The sequence below is a fragment of the Bubalus kerabau genome, chromosome 1 (assembly GCF_029407905.1).
Source record: "Bubalus kerabau isolate K-KA32 ecotype Philippines breed swamp buffalo chromosome 1, PCC_UOA_SB_1v2, whole genome shotgun sequence".
NCBI classification, from domain to species: domain Eukaryota; kingdom Metazoa; phylum Chordata; class Mammalia; order Artiodactyla; family Bovidae; genus Bubalus; species Bubalus kerabau.
In genome coordinates, this window is record NC_073624.1 from 171688737 (window position 1) to 171708921 (window position 20185).

The 20185-nt window shown below is 46.0% G+C and overlaps 1 protein-coding gene across 1 annotated transcript in view; it reads left to right on the plus strand.

Annotated features, from left to right (window-relative positions):
* ADAMTS2 (ADAM metallopeptidase with thrombospondin type 1 motif 2) overlaps positions 1–20185 on the plus strand; it is a 248750-nt gene that overhangs the window by 200710 nt on the left and 27855 nt on the right. The window contains exons 11-12 of the mRNA XM_055539330.1: positions 16925–17070; positions 19619–19794. Of these exons, the coding sequence (XP_055395305.1) occupies positions 16925–17070; positions 19619–19794 (322 nt within the window). The remainder of the gene's footprint in view (positions 1–16924; positions 17071–19618; positions 19795–20185) is intronic.

Sequence of the window (20185 nt, forward strand, 5' to 3'; positions counted from 1 at the left end):
CATCCCCTTTTCCTCCTGCCTTCAATCTTTCCCAGCATCAGAGTGCTTTCTAGTGAGTTGGCTCTTTGCATCAGGTGGTCAAAGTGTTGGAGCTTCAGTTTCAACATCAGTCCTTCCAATGAATATTCAGGGTTGATTTCCTTTAGGATGGACTGGTTGGATCTCCTTGCAGTCCAAAATACTCTCAAGAGTCTTCTCCAACACCACAGTTCAAAAGCATCAATTCTTCAGCGCTCAGCTTTCTTTATAGTCCAGCTCTCATGTCCATACATGACTACTGGAAAAATCGTAGCTTTGACTAGACGGACCTTTGTCAGCAAAGCGATGTCTCTGCTTTGTCTCTGTTGATGTCTCAGATGTCTCTGACAGTCTAGATTGGTCATAGCTTTTCTTCCAAGGAGCAAGCGTCTTTTAATTTTATGGCTGCACTCACCATCTACAGTGGTTTTGGAGCCCAAGAAAATAAAATTGTCACTGTTTCCACTTTTTCCCCTTCTGTTTGACATGAAATGACAGGACCGGATGCCAGATCTTGGTTTTTCACACTCCCACTCCTTATGCAGACGAGCCCATGAGAGTTCGGCCCAGGGAAGACAGCAGATACAGCAGGATCCTGTGAGGTCCAGGAGAGGGCTCCAGTGTCCCCCAGTGTTAGGCCTAGAAAGACACCCAAACCACCTGGGCCTGAGGTTTCTGCACCGCAGGTTTTAAATTCTGCTTTATTTTAGTCCCTGACAGAGCTTGTTAGAGATATGGATTTCCAGATCCATCCTGAACATTTTGATTTGGGATAAGGTTTGAGAATTATTTTGTTTGGTTCTTTATTTGTAAGATTATGTTAAAATCCAACATAATATAAAATGCATCACTTAAATCCCTCTGGGTGGCTTTTAGGACTTTCACAGTGTTGTGCAACCATCTCCACTCTAGTTTCCAGAACTTCTCATCACCCCAGAAAGAGATCTCATGAACCAGTGACTCCCCGTTATTGTCCTCTCTCCAACTCCTGGAAACTACTAACCTGCCTTCTCTGTCTGTGGATTTACCTATTTTGGAGTTTCCTATAAGTGGAATGACATAATATGTGCCTTTTGTGTCTGACTTTTTTTCACTTAGCATCATAACTTCAAAGATCATCTGTGCTGTTGCAGATATCAGGGCTTCGTTTCTTTTTTTATGGCCAAATAGCAATGGCAGCCCACTCCAGTACTCTTGCCTGGAAAATCCCATGGACGGAGGAGCCTGGTAGGCTGCAGTCCATGGGGTCGTGAAGAGTCGGACACAACTGAGCGACTTCACTTTCACTTTTCACTTTCATGCATTGGAGAAGGCAATGGCAACCCACTCCAGTGTTCTTGCCTGGAGAATCCCAGGGACAGGGGAGCCTGGTGGGCTGCTGTCTCTGGGGTCGCACAGAGTCGGACACGACTGGAGCGACTTAGCAGCAGCAGCAGCAGCATTCCACTATATGGATATACCACATTTGTTTACCATTTGGTGGACATGTGGGCTTTTTCTACCTTTTGGTATCTGTGAATAGTCCTGCTAATGAACATTCATGTATATGTTTTTGTTAGAACACTTGGGCATCCAGGTGATTAAGCTGTGCCCCTAGACTAGACGTTGCAAATGGAATGTTGTTAGTAATATTCCAGGGACCTAATAATGCCAGAGCGGACCCCATAGCCTTCTTCTCCACGGGACCTCAGTGGAGGAGACAGGGGCTCCAAAACTTTTGCCATAACCCCAATGGGGAGCTCAGTAAATGCTGAGCTTGAGAATGAGACTAGCTTGGTGTGGACCCCTACCCCAGTCTGCCCCTCAAGTCCAACCCTGGCCTGGAGAGAAGGGGTGGGGGCAGACACTGTGTGGTGCACTCGTCTGGGGTCGGGGGGTAGGTGGTAGGCCTTCCCGCAGGAATCCTGGCCACTGCCAAAGGTGGGCCAGGGAGTGCTTGAGCACGAGCTTACTGGCCCACTTCCCCTTGGCGGGATGGGGAGGAAGGGGGCAGGTGTGGCCAAAGCACCCTTTCGCACGGAAAGTGCCGACCCAGTGATGACTCTTCACTGTTTTTGCTGGTAGGACCCTCAGTTTATTTAGCCCAGTCGTGCTGACTGAGGGGGTGCTTGGGCTTAGCTCAGCCTGCCCTGGTTCATGAGGAGCACAGGGAGAAAGCTGAGCTGGATCAGGGATTCCTGGTGTGTGTGGGGTGGGTGCAGGGGCAAAGCAGAGGAGGGGCACCTCCCAGGGCTCCATCAGAATCCTCTGCCCTTGTGAGTTTGTATGTTTTAGTGTCTTACTTATGGCAGTGTAATCTTGTATCTGGAAAGCAGTCATCCTTTATCTCTCCCTTTCCTCTAAGAGCAGCCTCCAGGCCCAGGAGAGAAGGTAGTGAGAAGGGAGCAGGGTAATCTCTAGGCAGGCTGGAGAAATAGCAGGTTGTCTGGGGAATCAGGGCTGTGCCAGGCACAGCTGTCCCTTTCTGTCCCTTGCTGCCCCCCCTGCCCAGACGCCGGGCAGGAGGTCACACGGCACTCAGGCTCTTCCTGGTCTCCTCACTGTCCACAGCGGGTCATCCCAAGCAAATCTTCCTCTCCTGCACCTGCCATTTCCCAGAGACAGAACCACGTATCTATATTCTATCCACAGGGATGACCTGAAAAGAGGGATTAAACCTACAGCTGAGCCACCTGCATCCTTTGCCCCCGGTTTCATGACTTGTTCCTTGTCTGCCTGGGTTGCACACTGTGGAGTGGATGGGAAGGTGAGGTCAGGTGGAGAAGATGGGCAGTGAACAATGAGGGCCTGTGGGCATGTAGCTTTCTTACAGAATCAGGAGTTCTGAGCAGGCACATTTGGCTGAGAGGGGAGAGCTGAGCTTGTTGTTCTTGAAAGAGATGTGTGCAGTGGGCCTGGGGGTTAGGCCGGTTAGTCACCTCAGCTTCACATCCATCCACCCATCCATCCATCCATATGTCAGGCTTTCTCTTCCACCGGGTGTCACTGTCTCTGATGGTTGGCCATGAATGTGACAAGGCAGCAATGACGTGATGGTGAGCAAGGGGATGGGGAGGGGCCTGGGGGGAGCACAGAGAGGCTTTCAGTGGAGTTCAGCCAAAGCCCAAAGACTGGGGAGAAGTGGGACCAGTGCTCCAAGTCGGGGGATCTCCTTGGGTGGGAGCATGGGGAAGATGGCTGGGGAGGGTGGTTGAGAGGAGCACGGTATTTTAAAATATAATGTACTAAGGGAAAAGTTGAAGTGTGCTAAGGCCAACAAATCAAGAGAGTTGTCATTGAAAAGACAGTTCCTCAAAAATCCCAAGGAAGTAGGGGGAGGAGTGGTCAGCCTCACAGGGGAGCTCCAGGATCAGTTAGAGAGCAGGGCAGGGGGTGGGGGCAGCAACTGCGTTTGGACAGAAAGAAATGCCAAAGCAAGGTGAGCAGGATTAGGGTCGGCTGGTGGGAATTATTTCAGTGGGCTTTGGGGCATCAGGCTGCTCCTAGTACCTGACTGGTCTTGGAGTGATTAGGATGGGAGATGGTAGCCTGGAATTTAGGAGTGCTGATGAAGGAGGAGGCTGTGGGGTGGGGGGCGGGGTATGTGTGCTCTGGATTGATTAGTTTGCACTTGAAAATTACCCTTGTGGATGAGTTGTTTACTATCTCTAGGAGCTGGTTAACTCTAGGAGGGGGAGTCCCTCCAGGGTCAGCAAGACCCAGATGTCAAAGCATCAGAATCCAGAAAACAAAAGACATAGTTGACACATATGGCTCCCCAGGAGACTAGAATGATGGCGGGAGAGAGGCAGGGACTGTTTGAACTGATGATGACTCTTCCTGAGCGCGAGTCATGTCCTGCCCTGTCCAGGGTGCTGGAGATTGGCTCGGATCTGCTCTCAGACAGGAGCTCCCTGTGGCCACACGGGGATGCCCTTCATCCCCTGGAGGCAAGGTCAGGCCAGGCACAGAGGGTCCCCCCAGGTGCCTCCACTCTGCAGGCTGGGTTAGTGGGCTCGCCTTGCCCTCCTTGCCCGAGCCAGGGTACAGACCCAACTGGGTGAAGATGGCTCCTGCATCCGAGTGTCCTGGCAGAAAAGAGTCCTTCATGTCTCACTTTCACCTGCAGTGTCTTGGGAAAAACTCACCCTACGTTTTCATGAATTCAGAAGGACTGTTTCAGAAACATGTGCCACGGTGCTTATGCAAGTGCAGAGGCCCTGTGATGCCCATGTTTTGCCGCACAGTTGAGGACTGGCAGGCAGGCATAACAGTGGGGATTGCCCAGGGTCTGGGCATGGGAGGTTAAGCCCTCCCTCCCTCCCCATTGTGTGACCTTGAGCCATCCTGTCCCCCCTCGGGCGAGTCACCTAAGTGTCCAACTCAATTATCTTCACATCCCAGGCTCCTGGCACATGGCACCAGCTCAGGACAGGCTGGTGGGTGGAGAACGGAAACCCAGGACCACAGTGGTTCAGAAATGCTAAATGCGCACTTCCTGAAAAGAACAGTCTGCCTTTCAGGCTTTCAGACCAGCCTGGCAGTGTTCCTGGCCCTGCTAAAGTGCCCCAGTGCTGTCCATGGTGCTTATCCTGAGAGGCAGGTTAGCTTTGTTCATGGGTGTGTGTGGCTCCAATTCACTCACGATGTGTGACTTTGTGCTTTTAAAGGTTTAAGCCCCTCTACTGGATGAAATATTTATATGCATTTAAACATGCATTTATAGAACACTTTAACAATATTAAACATGTTTCTTTCATAATAACACTGAGGCATCAGAGTTTAAAACTGTTTGGTTTGCTTGTACTCTTTTAAGTGCTCACAGTCATCCAGGAAGAAATAAACCAAAATATTAGAGGGACAGCTTCTAGGTTGTGGAATTCAGGATGATTTTCCTGTCTTTCTGCCCTGTTTTCATATTTCCTATAATGTGTACGTGTTGCCTCTCTGCACTTGGACCCAAGTCTGTGGAGGAGGTGGTCCATCACACCATGGGCCTGTGGCATGTCCTGAGTTGCCCCATGCCCAGCTCCCCATTTACAAACTGAAGACCAGTTAGTCCAATGGGGACAGGGGGACTACTGCGTGGCCTCCTCCATTCCCCAGGTCCTTGGTCCCTGTGGCCACCAGTGATTTAGAGGCTGGGCCCCATCACAACTTCAGAGGTGCTAGGACCCTCCCCACCCTCGTTGTCTTAGTCAGGTGGGGCAGAAATACCTGAGACTAGGGTGACTTATGGAGAAGGCAATGGCGCCCCACTCCAGCACTCTTGCCTGGAAAATCCCATGGACAGAGGAGCCTGGTAGGCTACAATCCATGGGGTTGCGAAGAGTCGGATACGACTGAGTGACTTCACTTTCACTTTTCACTTTCATGCATTGGAGAAGGAAATGGCAACCCACTCCAATGTTCTTGCCTGGAGAATCCCAGGGATGGGGGAGCCTGGTGGGCTGCCGTCCATTGGGTCGCACAGAGTCAGACACGACTGAAGTGACTTAGCAGCAGAGTGACTTAAACAGCAGGTCTGGAGGCTAGAAATCTGAGAGCAGGGTGTCAGCATGGTCTTATGTTTTCACTGACTATAATCAGTTAGGGCCACTTCCGCTTTTACTCCTGCTTCCCCTTTGATACACCTCTCCTGTTGTCTGACATTAAGGCAGCCACAGGTGTTTTGTGGCTTTGGTGAAGGAGAAATTGGATTTGGGGTGTATTTATTGGCTTATTTATATGGTTTGGGGACTTCCCAGGTGGCGCTAGGGGTAAAGAACATGCCTGCCAATGCAGGAGGCGTAAAAGATGCGGGTTCGATCCCTGGGTCAGGAAGATCTCCTGGAGGAGGGCATGGCAACCCACTCCAGTGTTCTTGCCTGGAGAATCCCATGGACAGAGGAGCCTGGGGGCTATAGTCCATGGGGTCACAAAGAGTCGGACACGCCTGGAGCGACTGAGCATGCGTGCATTTGGCTTTTAGTGCCCTATATGTACAGATAGGTTGTTGATTCTGTCCAGGTATACTTTTAGCTTCTAGAAATACTCTTACTGCCTCAGTACCGACTCACCCAAGGTCATTGAAGAATATGTGCTGTGTTCAGCACAGCCTTCTCAAGTGATTGGAGACAAGGGGCCTCAACTGTACTAGAGGTTGTGATTACTTCTGTGTTTGCAATAGTTTGTTTCCTTTTGGGGTTTTTCTTATAGTTGGGACTATTAACACAGATCCAACTTGGATAGTTCTTTGAAAATGCTAAGTTTAACAAGATGATTTGCTTCTTGAAAAACTGCCCAGACCTCTAAACATACATATTACAAAGCATAACAGGCATTAAAAATAATTTTCAAACACCAGGAGAGAAACTTAAATGCAGACAGGATGCGAAAAGTTTGCTCAAAATGTTGATAAAGCTGTTACCAGTTAAACTGCTATTTTGAAAATTTTGGCTTACAATAAAATAAGGAAGAGATGAAAGACTTCTGATTTCCATCAGTTCAGTTGCTCAGTCGTGTCTCACTCTTTGCAGCCCCATAGACTGCAGCACGCCAGGCCTCCCTGTCCATCACCAGTTTCTGGAGCTTGCTCAAACTCACGTCCATCAAGTCGGTGATGTCATCCAATCATCTCATCCTCTGCCGTCCCCTTCTCCTCCCACCTTCTATCTTTCCCAGCATCAGGGTCTTTTCCAATGAGTCAATTCTTCACATCAGGTGGACAAAGTATTGGAGCTTCAGCTTCAGCATCAGTCCTTCCAATGAATATTTAGGACTGATTTCCTTTAGAATTGACTGGTTGGATCTCCTTGCACTCCAAGGGACTCGCAAGAGTCTTCTCCAGCACCACAGTTCAAAAGCATCAATTTTTCGGTGCTCAGCTTTCTTTATGGTCCAACTCTCACACCCATAGACGACTACTGGAAAAACCATAGCTCTGACTAGTCGGACCTTTGTTGGTAAAGTAATGTCTCTGCTTTTTAATATGCTAAGTTTGTCATAGCTTTTCTTTCAAGGAGCAAGCATCTTTTCATTTCATGGCTGCAGTCACCACCTGCAGTGATTTTGGAGCCCAAGAAACTAAAGTCTGTCACTGTTTCCACTGTTTCTCCATCTATTTGCCATGAAGTTATGGGACTGGATGCCATGATCTTCGTTTTTTGAATGTTGAGTATTAAGCCAGCTTTTTCACTCTCCTCTTTCATTTTCATCAAGAGGCTCTTTAGTTCTTCTTCTCTTTCTGCCATAAGGGTAGTGTCATCTGCATATCTGAGGTTACTGATATTTCTCCCAGAAATCTTGATTCCAGTTTGTGCTTCATCCAGCCCAGCATTTTGCAAGATGTACTCTGCATTTGAGTTAAATAAGCAGGGTGACAATATACAGCCTTGACATACTCCTTTCCCAATTTGGAACCAGTCTCTTGTTCCGTGTCCAGTTCTAACTGTTGCTTCTTGACCTGCATGCAGATTTCTCAGGAGGCAGGTAAGGTGATTTGGTATTCTTGTCTCTTGAAGAATTTTCCACAGTTTGTTGTGAGCCACACAGTTAAAGACTTTAGCCTAATCAATGAAGAAGAAGTAGATGTTTTTCTGGAATTCTCTTGCTCTTTCTATGATCTAACAGATGTTGGCAATTTGACTTCTGGTTTTTCTGCCTTTTCTAAATCCAGTTTGAACATCTGGAAGTTCTCAGTTCACGTACTGTTGAAGACTAGCTTGCAGAATTTTGAGATGAGTGCAACTGTGCAGTAGTTCGATATGTATTAATATACCTTCTTTTATCATTTTAAATGTATTTATTAAATAAAACTCAGGTAAAAATCCATGAAAAATAAATAAAGGTTTAAAATGAGTGAAGAAATCGGTAGAAATAGATCTGACTTCAAACATTTAATTATAACCAAAAAGTTTCAGAGCAGACTGAAGCAGTCATTCATTAAGAGGAAGAGATAAAAATATCCAAGAGAAGTAAGTAATAGACAGGCTCTTGAAGTGTTTGACAATGCAATTAACAAAGAGGAGTGAATCTGATGAACACATTGGAAAAGCATTTAAACTTCTTTCTGATTTTGACATGAAACAACATCAAAGACAATGTAAAGCTCAGAATATTGCCTCTACAGTAAAAGTGTTGACAGCAACAGCTACTGAGTTGCTAATCTAAAAAGCGTTTTAAATCAGTCTCCGACCAAGAAAACGTCAGACACCCTGAAATCCACATCCAGAAGCATACCAGATAGCAGTTTCTCCAAATTTGGTCATCGTATTCGTATAGCATCACCAATATTCGTATAGCATCACCAATAACTTCTCTAAATCACTGAAAATTAAAAAATATTTCTCTCAACATGCTAGAGAAAGTGTTGGCAAGCTACAGCACACACACCAATTCTACCTGCCTCCTGGTTTATTTTCCCGTTACAGTTTTATAAAGATGTGACTGACATTTAAATTCCCTCATCTGAAGGGTACAATTCAATGGTTTTCACTGTATTCCTGGAGGTGTATAGCCATTACAACATGATCCACCCCCTCCTCCTCAATCCTAGGCAATCACTACTTTGTGTCTCCTTAGAGTTGCCTCTTCCGAATATTTCATATAAATGGCATTGTACACTATGTGGCCTTTTTTGACTGGCTTCATTCAATTAGCATAATGTTGTCAAGATTCATCCATGTTAGACCATTTGTCAGGACTTTATTCCTTTTTATTGCTCGATTATAATCTGCTGTATAGATATACTGTTTTTTTTATCTATCTGTTTATTTATTAGTTGATGGACATTGACCTGTTAACTACTTTTCAGCTATTATAAGAAATCCCGCTGAAAACATTCGTGTCAAGTTATTCCATGGATGCGTCATTTTTCTTGACTATGTGTCTAGGAGTAGAATTGTTGGTTCTTGTGGTAACTCTATGTTTAACATTTTGAGAAACTCCCAAACTAGTTCCCAAAGTAGCTGTACCTTTTTACATTCCTACTAACACTTTCTCTACATCTTCACCAAAACTTATTACCTGTGTTTTTATTATAACCATCCCAGTGGATGTGACGTATGATCTCATTGTGGTTTTGAGCACCTCTTCATGAGCATAATGACAGCTTGTATGTATCTTTTTTGGACAAATGTTTATTTATTATCACCTTTGCTTATTTTTAATTGGGTTATCTTTTTATGATCAAGTTATAATCATTCTTTATTCATTCTATCATTCTATATTCTGGATACAAATCACTTATCAGACCGCTCAGATAAGTGGCTTGCAAATATTTTCTCCTATTATTGTCTTTTCACTTTCATGTTAGTATCATTTGATGCATAAAAGTTTTTAATTTTGGTGAAGTCTAATGTAGATATGTTTTCTTTTGTCACTTGTGTTTTGGTGTTGTAACTAAGAAACCATTGCCATTCGGTGAAGAAGGTGTGTTCCTGGTCTTTCATTTGGATCTGTGACTCACTGCCAGTCAATATTCGTGTAAGGTGTGAGGAAGGAGGCCAGCATTGTTCTTTTGCGTGTGAATACCCATTTATCTCAGCACCATTTGTTGAAGGGGCTATTTTTTCCCAATGAATCATTTGCCACCCTTGCTGAAAATCAGTTGATCACATGTAAAGGCTCCTTTCTGGACTCTGTGTTCCGTTCCGTTAGTAATTTTCTTTCTTTATGGGAGAGCCACTCTGTCTTGTTTATTTTAGTTTTGCGGTAAACTTTGAAACAGGTAAGTCTGAGTCCTTCCACTTTCTTCTTTTTCAAGATTGTTTTGGCTATTCCTGATCCTTTGATTTGAATTTTTAGGAGTTTCTCCGTTTCTGCAAAATTCTAGCATGAGTGTCGCATTGAGTCATAGATCAGTATGGGGAATACAGGCATTCCTCGATTGATTACACTTTGCTTTATTGCGCTTTGCAGACACCACTTTTTTTTTTTTTTAACAAATTGAAGGTTTGTGGCTACCTTGTGTTTTGCTGAAAGTTTTCACTTTCGTCTCAGGTTTAAAGGATTTGTTAACAAAATAAGCCACTTGATAATACAAATTGGAGAAGGCAATGGCACCCCACTCCAGTACTTTTGCCTGGAAAATCCCATGGACGGAGAAGCCTGGTAGGCTGCAGTCCATGGGGTCGCTAGAGTCAGACACGACTGAGTGACTTCACTTTCACTTTTCACTTGCATGCATTGGAGAAGGAAATGGCAACCCACTCCAGTGTTCTTGCCTGGAGAATCCCAGGGACGGGGGAGCCTGGTGGGCTGCCGTCTATGGGGTCGCACAGAGTCGGACCTGACTGAAGCGACTTAGCAGCAGCAAATAATACAAATAAATGATACAAATATTTATTAGAGAATTATCTAGCTTACTTTCAATATACTAAGAGTAAAAGAAAAGAGAAATAGAAAGAGCAGAGGATACATCACGAAATTGGGTTTTGACAAACATCCAGACTTAATCAGGGCTGGGAAGTCCCGTGTCACGGAGCATCTGGAGTCCCAGTTGGGAAAGGTCAGCAAGTCAGCTCTGTGGGTGAGACTTTAAAGGTTGCAGTCAGGGGTTCCTGCTTATAATCCCAGGAGGGAAGCAAACTGATATCATCATCCATCTATGACCAAATTGCAGCCTGGTTTCATGTTAATGCTGTTTGTTTTGTCTTGTAAAACTTGGAATGTTGTTAAGCCTGGGACTTGGTTGGCCAGGCCCCCTTCAGGGGCTCAACAATCTCAAGCTTGCTCCCCCATCTTACCTAAGCTGCTATAAGTCTTGCACTCACAGCACGCAGTCACTCCCAGTCACTCCCAGCCAGGGCAGTGTCCAGGCAGGTTAGAAGCAAGGTCAGAGGCCTGCTCTGCTTTGTCTCTGAAGCCTAAACAGACTATTCATTTAATTTCCCTAACACCCTGCATTATCAGTTAATGGTTAGCATTTTTTAGCAATAAAATATTCTAAAGTATGATATGTACGTTGTTTTTTAAGACATAATGGCACACTTAATAGCTTACAGTATAGTGTGAACATAACTTTTACATGTGCTGGGAAACCAAAAAAAATTCATATGGCCCTCCTTATTTTGACATTTACTTGATGGTGGTAGTCTGAAACTGAGCCAGCAATGTCTCTGAGTATGACTGTGATGCCATGTTAAACTCTGGTCCATGAACATGGGATGCCTTTCCATTGACTTAGATCTTTGGTCATTGATCTTTCAACAAGTTTTTGTCGTTTTCAGTGTACTAATGTCACATTTTTTTCCTTCAATTTATCCCTAAAATTTTTTTGGTCATTTTTTGATGGTATTGTAAGTAGAATTCTTTTTCTTTTTAACTCAAAATGCTTCTAATTTCTTTTTTTACTTTTTATTGGAGCATGGTTGAATTACAATGTTATGTTACTCACTGCTGTGCAGCAAAGTGACTCAGTTATTTATGTAAATTTTTCATATTTATATAAACAATGATAAATTTTATAACATAAATACTGTAATTACAATTATATCCTTGTCCATTATGGTTTACTGCAGGATATTGAATATAGATCCCTGCGCTATATAGTAAGATTGTGGTTTTTATCCATTCTGTATACACCAGTTTGCATCTGCTAATTCCAAACTCCCAATCCAACCCTCTCCCACCTTCCTGCCCCTAGACAACCACCAGTCTGTTCTCAATGTCTCTGATAGAATTGTTTTCTTAATTTCATATCAGTTCATTCATTGCTAGTCTATAGAAATACAATAGATTTTTGTATATCAATCTTGAATCCTGCAATCTCACTGGACTTTTAAAAATTAGTTTTTAGTGGTTTTCAATAGTTTTTAGTGGTTTCCATAGGATTTTCTTCCCTCGTAGCTCAGTTGGTAAAGAATCTGCCTGCAATGCAGGAGACCCTGGTTCGCTTCCTGAGTCAGGAAGATCTGCTGAAGAAGGGATAGGCTACCCACTCCGGTATTCTAGGGCTTCCCTTGTGGCTCAGCTGGTAAAGAATCCGCCTGCAATGTGGGAGACCTGGGTTTGTTCCCTGGGTTGGGAAGATCCCCTAGAGAAGGGAAAGGCTACCCACCCTAGTATTCTGGCCTGGAGAATTCCATGGGTCGCAAAGAGTCAGACACAACTGAGTGACTTTCACTTTCATAGGATTTTCTACATAGAAGATCATTTCATCTGCAAATAGATATAGTTTTACTTCTTCCTTTCCAGACTGGATGCCCTTTCCTTCTTTTTCTTGCCTAATTGTTCTAGCTAGAACTATCAGTACAGTGTGGATTAGAAGTGATGTGGGCAGACACTCTTTTCTTTCTTCTGATTAGGGGGAAACCATTCATTCTTGTACCATTAAGCATGATGTTAGGTGGGGTATTTCACTGATGTCCTTTATCAACTTGAGGAACTTCTAGTCTTGTCTTTTGAGTGCTTTTTTCAGGAAAGGATGTTGGATTTTGCCAGTTTTAGTTTTTGAGTCTTGAGGTGACCATATTGTTTTTCCTTTATTTTTTTCAGATGCTAAACCTTGCATTCCTCAGATAAATTTCACTTGGTAATGATATGTAATTTTTTACCATGCTGTTGAATTTGGTTTGCTAAAATTTTATTGAGGAATTTAAAGTCTATTTTTATAAGAGATATTGTTCTCTAGTCTTTATCTTATAATATCTTTGATTTTGGTATCAGGGTTACATTAGCCTCATTGAATGAACTGGGGAAAATCTTCTCTTCCATTTTTTGGAAGAGTATGTGAAGAATTGGTATTAATTTTTCTTTAAATGTTTGATAGAATTCGTCAGTGAAGTAATTGGGCCTTCAGCTATCTTTTGTGAGAAATTTTAAATCACTAATTCAATCTCTTTATTTGTTACAGGTCTATTGAAATTTATAGGTCTTGTTAAATGAGCTTTGGTAGTCTGTGTCTTTCTAGAAATTTGCCCATTTTCAGAACTTTCTGGTTTTTTTATGTGGATTTCAATTATTCTCTGTTGTCACTTGTTTTCAGCCTGAATAATCCCTTTTAGTATTTCTTTTTTATAACCATATTGAAGTATAGTTGATTTACAATGTTGTATTAGTTTCAGATATATAGCATGGTGATTCAGTTATACATATGCATATATTCATTCTTTCTCAGTTTCTTTTCCCATATAGGCTATTATAGAGTACTGAGTGGAGTTCCCTGTGCTGTACAATAGGTCCTTGTTGGTTATCTATTTTATATATAATAGTGTGTTTATGTTAATCTTAAACTCCTAATTTAGTATTTGCTCTATGGCAGGTCTGCTAGCAGTGAATTATCCCAGATTTTGTTTATCTAAGAATATTTTTATTTCACTTTCATCGTTGGGAGATAGCTTTGTTATATATGATTCTTGGTGGACACTATTACCTCTGACCTCCATTATTTCTGATTAAAAGTCAGCTGTTAATCTTATTGGGTTTCCAATGAGTCATTTTTCTTTTCTTTCTTTTGACATTTTTGCTTTGTCTTTCAACAACTTTGACTATAATGTGGGAGTGGATCTCTTTGCATTTATCTTCCTTGCTTAAATTTCTTGGATGTTTACATTAATGTTTGTAATCAAATTTTGGAAGTTTTCAACCATTATTTCTTTGAATATTTTCTACTCCTTCCTCTGTGTCCTCTCTTTTTGGTACTTTTACTATGCACATTTCAGTGAACTTATGGTCTTCCATACTTCTCAGAGGTTCTGTTCAGTTTTCTTTATTTCTCGCCTCTCTGCTCTTCAGATTGTATAATTTCCATTGATCTGTATTCAAGTTCATGGAGTCTTCTTCCAGCTCACATCTATTACTGAGACCTCTAGTGAATTTTTCATTTGTTTTTGTACTTTTAAGCTACCAAATTTTTTTTTCATTTTTAGTTTCTATTACTTTCTTGATGCTATTTGACACTGTTGTTATACTCCCCTTTAGTTCTTTGAATGTATTTATAATAGCTGGTTAGAAATGTTTGTCTACTAAGTCTAGCATCTGGGCCTCCTCAAAGGTAATTTCTGTTGCCTTCTTATTTTCCTGTGTTTGGATTACATTTCTTTTCATGTCTCAGTAATTTTTGTTGAAACTGGACATTTTAGATAATACATTGAAGAAACTCTGGATATTGGTTATTGATTCCCCCCAGACCTTGTTGTGCTCTTGTTTGCTTGTTTACCTGTTTATTTGTTTAATGACCTGGCTGCACTGTTTTAATAAATTTTATTTGCCCTGCAGCATGTCGCTGCTGATATTGCCCCTCGGAGATCATAGTCTTGGGCATAGGTGTAGTCACTGGGGCCACACAGCTCTACCTCCACCACCAGAACAGTGGGATTAGCCAGGTTCTCTTTGTCTCTTTCTCTGGTTTTGCTGCTAAGCTCTAGCTATTCTGCCTCTATTGGTATCACACCCAATCAGCTTTCACTAGCTGCTGGCTGATTGCTGTATTGTTTTTGATAATGCTCTGGGGTACAAGTTGTCCCCAGCCTGACCCAGTTAAATTCTGGACCCTTCACAGGGGCAGGGTGTTACCAGTATTTGAAGCTTGCTCAGGCTTCTCTGGTGGCTCAGATTCCGCCTGTAATGTGGGACAACTGGGTTCAGTCACTGGGTTGGGAAGATCCCCTGGAGGAGGGCATGGCAGCCCACTCCAGTAGTCTGGCCTGGAGAATCCCCATGAACAGAGGAGCCTGTTGGGCTACAGTCCATGGGGTTGCAAAGAGTCAGACATGACTGAGTGACTAAGCACAGCACAGTACAGATCCCAGAAGGACTCTAGCTGTCCTTTCCCTGGTTCTCTCTGTTTCACTTCTAGTTGGGTTACTATTTTACTTGTTGCTTACTAGTATCGTGGAGCTACTGGTTGCCTCTTAATTGCTCACTACCGCGATTTCTGTTGTTTTTGACAATGCCCTTAGGCATGAACTTCCTCATGCGCCGTTCCAAATAAAGTTAGTCCTCTTAGGGTGAGCTATGGAGCTCTTAGTTCTACCTCCCCTTCTGGGAAGACCAGCACTGCCCTGGAACTAGGAGCAGGGTTTTGCACTTCCAGAGTGGCACTCTTGGTGTACAAACAGGTCAGTGAATAGGGATAGGACCCTACTCTTCCTGGCTCTTTCCTTTCAGCATAGACCATCTTCCCTACAAGCAAACCAGGGAAGGGGTTGCTAGGGTACAACATTCTTGGTTTTCCATACTTGGGGTAGAGCCTCCACTCTAGGAGTGAGGACTGGGTGGGCAAAGGGAGTTCCCTGCCTGAAACAGATTTTCTGCAACACAGAGTTGCATGGTATGGGAGATGCCGATAGCCTGCCTTTCCCAGGGTGAAACTATAGCCCTAGACTGGAAGCTGAGGAAACAAGGAATCTCTGTCTTTTAAGTGGTAAGGCCTCCATCACACTAAGATGGGGAAGGAATGGGAGAGGGTTGTGGCTCAAATGTATAGACTTCCACAATTCTTACAAGAATTAGTATATTTTCTCCATTTGTTGTATTGAGCTTAGGACAGTTTCCAGATACCTTATTTTATTATTGAAGTATTTTGTTGTTGGTGGTGTTGTTCAGTCACCCAGGCGTGTCTAGCTCTTTGTGACCCCATGGACTACAGCACGCCAGGCCTCTCTGTTCCTCATCATCTCCCGAAGTTTGCCAAGTGCATGTCCATTGCATCAGCGATGCCATCCAGCTGTCTCATCCTCTGATTCCCTCTTCTCCTTCTATATTGAAGTATAGTTGATTTACATTATTGTCTTACTTTCAGGTATACAACAAAGTGATTCTGTAATATTTTTTTCAGATTTTTTCCATTATAAGTTATTACAAGATATTTAATGTATTACAAGATATTTAATAACTCAGTCCTTATTGTCCAGATAATTTAAATAGTTTGTTTAGAAAATAATTTTCACCAGTTAAATGGTTGTTTTACTGACAAGCAAGTTCACTGAGACTCTTTCAGCTCCATTCTAGAAGTTTCCATTTGCTGCCTGCTTTTGTAAATGATGTTTTATTGGAATGCAGCCATATCCATCCGTTTATGTGTTGTCTCTAGCCACTTTCGTGCTCAAATGGCAGAGTTGAGTAGTTGCAGTAGAGACCTTGTCACCTTCAAAGATTAAAACAGTTACCACCTGGCCCTTACAGAAAAAGCTTGCTGGGGAATCGTCTTTCTACTCTCCCCGTGAAATACACGCTGACCAAATTGTTGTCATCTGAAGAGGGGATGAAAGAGTATGCAGTTAGAATTGCAGCAAACATTGTGTAAATCAACCAATTCTAAAAAAAATCATTGTTTTCTGTTTTTGGTTGTTTGTGGTATTTGTCAGTTTTTAAATTTTAAACTTTTTTATATTGTATACTTTCTAGTTGTAAATCGACATTCCATTGTATACCTCATTTAGTATTTTTAATTTTTCACTCTTCTTCAAGTCGGCCCTGAATTGTATAAGCTTCCTCCTTGGGGTAAGAAGGGCAGCAGTGTGATCAGGTTCAGGCTGACTTTCCTGCGCTCCAGTGTTCTACTTCCTATATTCACGAATTTTTACCATGTCAGCATATCACCTGTCCTTCATTTCTGTACTTCACTTAAATTGCTTTTTTAACTTAAACAGTAGACCTTGTATGTCTCTAGAGTCACTGGCTTGGTGTGCCGCTTGCATCTTTATAAATGGCCCTGTGTGGGCACACTGGCCTGGGGGCTTCACCCTGCAGGCATGGCGTGGGGTGGGCTCTGGTGAGGGGGCAGAGCAGGCTAAACGAGGCACTGAGGGTGGCAGGAGGCCAGGGTGGTGGAGGCCAGGGTGGTGCCCAAATCTGGGCAGGCCAACATCTTACCACACCTCCCAAACAGATTCTGAGCTCCCAGGGGTCAGTAGGGCCTTCTTTCTTGTACCTCCAGGGCCGGGCAATCATCATGGACACTGCAGGCTGAAGAGTGGGGGGCATATGACCTTCTGTCTTTCAGCACTGCTTTAAAGGACACTGCATCTGGCTGACACCTGACATTCTCAAACGAGATGGCAACTGGGGTGCCTGGAGCCCCTTCGGCTCCTGCTCGCGTACCTGCGGCACGGGTGTGAAGTTCAGGACCCGTCAGTGCGACAACCCACAGTGAGTTTGCCCTGATGTTTCCCAGTCTTCCTGGGAGGCAGCTGTGGTCCCCAAGGGCCCTTGCTAGCCTACCCTATCCCGCAGGGCTCCTGCAGATGTCAGTTCAGGCGAGGGTGTGAGAGCAGGCAAGTCTGGCCCCTTCTCATCCTCCCTGGGAGGGACCGAGACTTAGGAAGGGGAAGGCTTACAGTCTGCTGGGGGCAGAGCCAGCCCTGGAGACTCAGAAACCTGGTCTCCTTCCTCCTGGCCTGCATCCTATTCTAGACCCCAACCTGCTCTGCTCTTCCTGGTTGAGGGTGTCAAGACAGAAGGTGGAACAGAGATGAGGCAGTGGGGATAAAGAGAAGGGCTCTCTCGGGCCCTGGGAGGCTGAGAGCCTGAGCAGGAGAGCAAATGATTGCAATCAGGCAAGAGGCAGGGTCAAGTGGCATGCCACCCATGCCCAGCTGCCCAAAAGGGGAAAGCCTGGAGAGGTGTCTGAAGGCCCACCAGGCTCCCACCTCCACCCACGTGCCCTGTCCAGCCTCCCAAGCAAGCCCCAGCCCCTGTGCTATCCTCAGAGTGCCCCTGGCGCCTCTCAAGCACCCTGGGGCTAGTACTCGAGCCTCACGTACTTAGATTGACAAGACAGGAAGTTAGAAACTCAGAGGCTACAGGGTGCTGGGCAAGGACTTTCAGGTTCCGGTCCAGGATGCACCGTCAGAGGAGCAGATCTGGCCTGACCTCCCTCTCGCCCCTCACCAAGCCCTGACTCCTCCTGGTGCCTGCCTGATGCCGGGCTCTTGGGGCTCAGGGGACTCAGCCCAGGTCTGGCCCTAGGGGAGATCATGCAGGTTGCAGGTACTCTATCTTCTGTCCCTCCCCACATGTACACTTTAGGGATATTTCCCCCCTCTGGCTGGTCCAGCTTTCTTAGGCAGCAAGGGTTGAAGGGCAATAGTAACATGAACAAAACCGCCAGAACTACCTGCTAGCCCGTCTGTTCACAAACAGTATCGGGCCTGCCCAGCCCAGGCCAGCGCCCCTGTTCCCTCCACATCAGTGACCATCAGACAGCACAGATGTGCGCACGCAGCTCTGACCGTGGTTTGCTTGTGTCAGCCTAGCCTGCACGAGCCTGGTCAGCACCCAGCCCCCAGAGCCCTGCAGAGCCCGGAGGCCCCCACACTCCAGGGCGTCCCATGGGCCTCCCCTTTCGTGTGTCCTCCTGGAGATAATGGCTGGGCCTCCCACTGCCGCATCTTTAATTGCTGCTCTCTGTGCTCAGTAGTTCTTCCTGAGACGCTGGGGCCAGTATGAAGACTTCTGAGGCTCCCCGCTGGGCCCCTGCTCCCTGGGTTGAGTTCCCTCTGTGTTCTTTGCCCCGCCACTCTTGTGATTGCAGAACTGCAGCTTGCAGCATGAGCTCAAGCTCTCCAGTTTCTCTTCCTCCCGGGCCTCCCCTGTATTCTCCCACTCACGGCCTCTTTGGGGATTATCCCGGATTTCTGTCTGAATATGTCTGTCTCCTGCCTAGGCTGGCCCCTTCCTGCCCGATGCCCTGGGCTTCCCATACCTACACACCCAGGCCTGCACCCTTCCTGCTAATGCCCGAGCTGTTGTTGTCAAAGTCTGTTGTCCCATCAGAGGCCATGATGTAAACCTCAAAGTCACCCTTTCTTTCATGGTCCCATTCAAACACTGAGCCTCTTGGTTCTTACTCCACAAATTTCTGCGGTCATTATTTCCACTGACTTCCCCCAAGAACACGGCACTGTGCAAGGAGCCTCATGGAAGCCAGCCCCTTCCATCATCCACTCTGCAATGCTGTATGCTGTACACCCCCATCACAGCAGAGCATGGCTTTTGCCCAAGACTCAGGTGGGGCCTTGGGTTCTGCTTGGCTCTGTCACACCTGGCAGATGGCAACACTGAAGCCCCCCGCCTCCCAAGGTGCTGGCCTGCCGTGCTCCAGCACCCTGACTTCCAGGGGCATTTGCTGGCCACCAGCCAGCACCTTTCCCGTGGGGTTAGTGCTCTGTGGACTGGTGAGATTCTCAGCAAAGTAAGGAAATTACAGACGCACAGCCCAAGTTTTCTTGAGGTGGAGGAAACCTGGAGATGTACCTGACACTTGTTGAGAACACATGTAGCGGGATTCCACTACTTCAGATTTACTGTGAGTTCTCACTGTGTGTGAGGCCCAGGTTGGGAGGATGTAGGGAAGGCTCACCCAGCTCCTCCACCCTGGGGCGTATGGCTGGGGGTGCTCTGTTACAGACCACTGCTGGTTCACAGCCATAGCTACAGGAGCCAGGGTGGGGCCGGGGGTGCACAGGGGCTGACTAGATGCTCCCTCCCCTTGGGGCCCCCAGGAAGATTACCAGCCTCTCCTGTACTGATGTGCCAAGGCTCTGGGACAGGGCAGGGCTGGGTTCTTTCACTCAGCAGCGCTGCCCCCTCACCCCCAAGGCTCAGGGATCCCCTCAGATCCCACAGGTGGCACTCTTAAGTGCTGGCCTCTTCCTGGTGCCACCCCGTTGGAAGGCCTCTCTGCTTTCTCCTCCAGCCCAGCCAATGGGGGCCGCACATGCTCGGGCCTTGCCTACGATTTCCAGCTCTGCAACTCGCAGGACTGCCCTGATGCGCTGGCCGACTTCCGCGAGGAGCAGTGCCGGCAGTGGGACCTGTACTTCGAGCATGGTGACGCTCAACACCACTGGCTGCCCCACGAGCACCGGGACGGTGAGCCCCAGGGGGAGCGGGCACTCAGTGGAGGGGCCGGGGCTCCCTGGGCCACTGGCTGCCCCACAAGCACCGGGACGCTGAGCCCCGAGGGGGGTGGGCACTCGATGGAGGGTCCAGGGCTCCCTGGGCCACTGATTCTGCATGGGCGTGCCAGCAGAGCCCACCCTGGGCTGGGGGCTCATGGCAGGACTGCAGTCCCAGAAAAGCCAGAGAACTGAGCCTGGCCAAGGATGCAGCAGAGAGGGAAGCTCCCGCTGGCCCCAGGCGCCTGCAGTTGCCCTCTGGTGGACAAGGCTGGCATTGCACCATTAGCCCCGCTCAGCCGCAGGGCAGGGACAGGCCAGAGTTGTCCAAGGAATCAGGTTACATTTGACCTCTCATCTTTCAG